The following is a 5186-nucleotide window of genomic DNA, read 5'->3' on the forward strand; positions in this document are numbered from 1 at the left end:
ACATTATGTGGTGAAGTGATTTATAGATAAATATAGTATTTTTGACTGTTAAATCATTTATTTTTACCATTCAATTAGTGTGCTATAAATTAGTCTAATTTAAATGAATTGATTTTTAATGAATTTTGCTAAATTATCGTTTGTAGCACTCAATTATTATAAGTTTATTTTTCAATTATAAACTATTAATTAATATTATTTTTTATTTTTTTATTAATATAGATTGTCAATGAATTCATATATAATTTTTAATTATCACACTATTAATATTTAGCTTATAAAAAACATTAGTTCCATAAATATAAATTGTTACTTTTGATATTTTTGGTTAAAATCTATTAAGAAATTCTTTTTATTTGATAAAAATATATAAAATAAAAGTAAAATAAATATAATAAAATTAAAGGAGATATTTTGATATTATAGAATATATTGATAAGCTAATGTAGAATTCATTTAGAAATTTTATCTATTTTGCGGGAATTTAGTTTAACTATAACCAATTCTTTGTAAATTTAAATATATATATAAAATTCAAAGCATAAAAACTTTAAATTTATAAATAAATTTCATAAATTTTATAGATATCAACCAAATACAGATTAATTTTAATAAAATATTTCAACAAAATATTAAATGAGACCCACACCAATTAAATACACTAAAAGAAGAAGGTTTCACTAACTAAGATAACTTAAAATATTTTCATATAAAACAGGGGCATCATAAAATTAGCCTATCTTATTAAATCAAATCAAAATCATAAATAATGCTCTTATGAGTAACATTTTCATCGATTTTCAAGAATTATTGTATGGAGCAAGTTTAGTTTATCAACATACGTTAATCAAGAATTCTCAAAACCTCATTCATGGCAGAAACCATTACAGACTATTTTGAGGAGCTAAGAATCGGTGGAAAGACACCTCTTAGACAATTGCTTTTTTATTGATTTATTTTATATAATTTTTTCAATTTAATAATGTGTTATCTATTTAATAAATTAAGCTAATTTTATATTCTTTCTTAATAAATAAAAGTAAAAAAATTTATTTACTAAATGAGATGATAAAACTCTTATTATAACTTAAAATTTACTATTTTAATTTTAATTTTAAGAATATTTTATTACATGAATAACAATATTTTTATTTTAATAATTATTCATATAGAAATAAATATATTTAAATTATAAAAATAAAAAATATTGTTATTCACGTAATAAAGTATTTTTAAAATTATAAATTAATTTATTTTATTTGTATTTTATTGAAAAAATTGATATAAAAATTAGTATAACTTGTTAAATAGATAAAAAATTACTAGATTGAAAAAGTTAAATTAAATAAACTAATAAGAAAATAATTATATAAAAGAGTGTTAAAAAAAAGTGTATTGCTAGTATTCTTTTGTCAATTGTCAATTTTAAGGCTAAATTAGAAAATCATTTTTGTATTAAAGACATTCAAATGATATTCACGAGAGATTTACATAAATTTATGAGTGACAAAAGAGAACTTATTCTCTTATTTTAATAAAAGAAAACTTTATATTAAGAAAAAAATTACTTAAAATATTAAAATTGAAGTCCGTATTAGTCATCATTAATATCAATCAGCCATATACTACACTAATTACATAAAGTATATATATATATATATATATATATATCATCAAATAGAAAGTAACGCGAATGATATTTTAATATTAGATAATTAAAATATATTTAATTTTTAAAATTAATAAATATATATCAACTATTTATTGATTTAGAGAATTTTTTTTATTTAAATTTGATGTATCGGAATTTTTTTTTTAATTTAATGCAATTGAGAAAAAAATAAATTGAGATGAAAATTATGAAATTATCAGCTTATGATGGTTTAAAAAAAAAGATATCAATTTAAGGTAGTGGTCAAACTCTGAAAAAAATAAAATTAAAAAGCTAGTCCTGTCAGCCTGTATGATGGGCAAACAAATATATCTGCTGGTCCTATAGACGGACATAACTAATTTTTTATTTCTTTTCTAGTGTGTGCAAATGGGTGCAAGTGTGTTAGTGCATAAGTTTTTTTTTCTTTAGTACTTTATTTTAAATTTGTCTACCATTTAAATTAGTGAACAAATCTTATCTTTTTTTTTTCATATTCGTCTATTGGAGGAGTGGATTGCCCCTGTCCGCCGGTTGGACTAGGAGACAACCTTATCAACCAGTCTAACTAGTGGACAGTGTCCATATATTCAAAAACCACCATAAATAGAATTACTTCTCAAATTATCAAAAAAACTGACTTTTCTTAATTTTTATTCTAAATTAAGAATTTTTTTTCTAAATATCCTAATTAAAGAAAAAGTTTTGGTGTATGTCTCCACCTATACACCAAACCAATAGATAATTAACACGTATTAACTAGTCTTAGAAATTTTTTTATCTAAGCTCCATTTATACATCAAACTGATAAATAATTGACATATATTCATTAATCGTGTACGTCTCGTTATTCTATTAGTTATAATATATACACCAAGTCTAAGTAAGAATATCCCTTAATTTTAAACGATAAAGTATGTATCAATCGTCCTATTGCAAGATATAAATACTCATACATACATGTACTTTCCTATTAATTGTAATATATGCACTAAATTCGCCCTACACCTAAATTAAGCAAATAAAAATTCCATATAATTAATCAAAGAGTTGCAAAGTTTCATTCACCCACTGTACCATTGTACAGCAAAAGCTAAAACAACATAAAAACAAATTAAAAATGGCTCAACAATTTAGACAAACACTAATATATATAGTGCAGTAAGATTAAGTAGAATACCAGCTGGTTCTTATTCTATTAGATGCCATATGCATTTAGATTAGATTATGCTTATGGAGGGAGATCAATATGAATATGTGGCTTTTTCCAGTGCAACTCAAGCAAGGCGGAGTTCGTGGGATCCAAATCCTCCTCCGTGGTGCAGGTTAGGCGGCTCAGGGTGGCCGTGGTGAAGGCGGAACGAGTAGAGATTGGATGCCCCATTTGCAAGTGCAATTGCAGATTCATAATCCCCTTCATAGTCCACTAAACCATACTGTGGATCCTCACAGTTTGCTTCCTTAAATTCCAAATGAAGAAAAAGTAATAGAATTGCTTTTTTTTTTTTTATGTACATATATAATGAACAATTATGAAAACAACCAGAAAGATATTTTAGGTTCTTACATATCTCTGTAGGAGTTCTCTATGTCTTTCCACCAAATTTCTTTCCTGCAATAAGAGGTGTTGGTTTGTAAGTTAATCATTTAGAACTTAAAAGAGGATGTTTAAGACATGAATTTGTTCAGTTACCTTCTTCCTTTTGGTATTTGTCTGAGTTTCGATGAAATGGTACTGCAAAAATTTAATGAAACTTGGAATTGTAATTTGATTGATTACTTAAGATAGGCATAAGAATGAAGTTAATATCTCATAAATTACTTAGTAGTAACTATAGATATGATTGTTTTTGCTATTGATCAACAATTTGTTCGCTGTAAATTCCATAATTACTTTAACTTCTATGTGTGATCTTCTTGATCATCTATTCCATTAACTATGGGGAAGAGAATATCTGATAAATATTTTACATAAAATCAATTGCTAAAATTTATAAAAGGAATACACATAAATATTTAAATTTGAAATGAAAATATATATATATTCTTGAAGTTTATTTTAGCAAAGCGAAGTTTATCGTTCCAAATCTCTTAAGATAATTTGAAAATCCCAAAGTACCGATGGCGAGAATGTTACTCTTAATTTAACCCAAACTTGAACTCAAATCTTAAGTCCTAAGACCTTAGCATAGAAGGTAAAAGAGTATTCTAGGGAAATAAGAAGTGTCTCTTTCTAATGAAATTTTCAAGCATGCCAAAATGATGAAAAGCTTGCTTTTTCTGCTTCTCATAAAAAAATAATTAAAATATATATAAATCCCAACAAAATTAACCTAAAAAAATTAAATCATGTAGATGAAAATAAAACCATAAATTTCATGTTAAAAAAACCAAAAAAGAAATTGGAAAAAGAAAATCGATCAACAATATATGAGTTTATCCAAGAAAAGAAAAGGAAAAATAAAGAAATTAAATCTAATATTCTAACCTTTCTTTCACGTATCATATGCAAGGCAGGAGCCATTCTTTGCTCAAGACCACGCAGCTCATCAAAGCTAAGATCATTCAGATCCTCACCCATCCTCTGCCTGTTAAGACATATCATAAAACCATATATATATATAAACATGTACAATCATAGGAAAATTTTAGCTTTGAATCAGATAATTAAAGCAAATACAAGAAAAGAAAAGATCTTGATTATTAGGTGTTAATAATCACCTGATATCCCTTCTCAGCTTATTGTTGATATCATTCAATTTTTTCAAGTGATCCTGCATTCTCTGCAGATCTCGTAGTTAAGCACATAACCAATTCAAGAAATTCAAATTAATTGAGAAAAATAAACTCTTAGGTCAAGCAATAACAAGAAAATAGAGACTAAAAACCTCATAATGAGTAATCCACAGATCTATCCCCAAAGTCTTCTGGTATTGATCAAATATCTTCTTTGTGCTGCAGCTCATTAAAAGAGAAAAAAATAACTCAAAAAGCCATATATAAGATAGTAATTTCCCTCATCTTTTACATTTTTTAGGGTTTTGTAAGATTATATTTTACAACAAAATACTGCCAAAAGAGAAGAGGAAAATTAAAAAAAAAAAGAAAAAAAGAACTGACTTTTATGTATACATACGTTGTGCCAGGGCTAATGAACTCATGGAATTTCCGTCCAGAATTAGAGAACATGATAAGAGAGACTTTAGCATCACAAAGAACAGTGAGTTCTTGAGCTTTCTTGAAAATACCATTTCTTCTCTTGGAATAAGTGACTTGCCTGTTGGTAGGGTTTTCAATCTTCTTGATCTCAATCTTTCCACGACCCATGTTTTCTTTCTTCTCGTTGTTGATGATGACAAAACTATATCTGCTAGACAAAGTTATGAGATCTGGGTGACAAGGGTTCTAATGGGTAGTGCAATGTAGACATGTTGAAGTTTAAAAAGAGAAGAAGATGAGATGAAAAAGGGTAGTTTCTATATCGGGAGAGGAAGAGCAAAAGTGGGTTGTTGTTAAACTGAGAATAGTTGCTAAA

At 26.0% G+C, this 5186-nt stretch overlaps 1 protein-coding gene across 2 annotated transcripts; it reads right to left on the reverse strand.

Annotated features, from left to right (window-relative positions):
* Positions 1–2664: 2664 nt before the first annotated feature.
* Positions 2665–5186, reverse strand: LOC8273018 (agamous-like MADS-box protein TM6). 2 transcript variants are annotated; one of them, XM_048373635.1, is made up of 7 exons: positions 4788–5186; positions 4540–4606; positions 4373–4425; positions 4140–4239; positions 3345–3386; positions 3219–3263; positions 2665–3111 (listed from the first exon to the last, which is right to left on the reverse strand). In XM_048373635.1, the coding sequence occupies exons 1-7, from the start codon at positions 4976–4978 to the stop codon at positions 2929–2931; spliced, it is 681 nt and encodes a 226-aa protein (XP_048229592.1). In that variant the 5' UTR covers positions 4979–5186; the 3' UTR covers positions 2665–2928. The 2 variants fall into 2 exon arrangements, with proteins under 2 accessions (XP_048229592.1, XP_002533305.2); XM_002533259.4 differs by having other exon boundaries at positions 4373–4434; positions 4788–5183.

Source organism: Ricinus communis, chromosome 5 (assembly GCF_019578655.1).
Source record: "Ricinus communis isolate WT05 ecotype wild-type chromosome 5, ASM1957865v1, whole genome shotgun sequence".
Classification (NCBI taxonomy): domain Eukaryota; kingdom Viridiplantae; phylum Streptophyta; class Magnoliopsida; order Malpighiales; family Euphorbiaceae; genus Ricinus; species Ricinus communis.

Bases quoted from the DNA above. Each gene is read 5' to 3' on its own strand.
- LOC8273018 (XM_002533259.4), bottom strand. From the start codon at position 4,978: ATGGGTCGTGGAAAGATTGAGATCAAGAAGATTGAAAACCCTACCAAC. The intron at 4,240-4,372 runs GTGATTATTAAC...ATGTCTTAACAG, and splicing joins AAGCTGAGAAGGGATATCAG to GCAGAGGATGGGTGAGGATC. The intron at 3,264-3,344 runs GTAACTGAACAA...CTCTTATTGCAG, and splicing joins CAAATACCAAAAGGAAGAAG to GAAAGAAATTTGGTGGAAAG.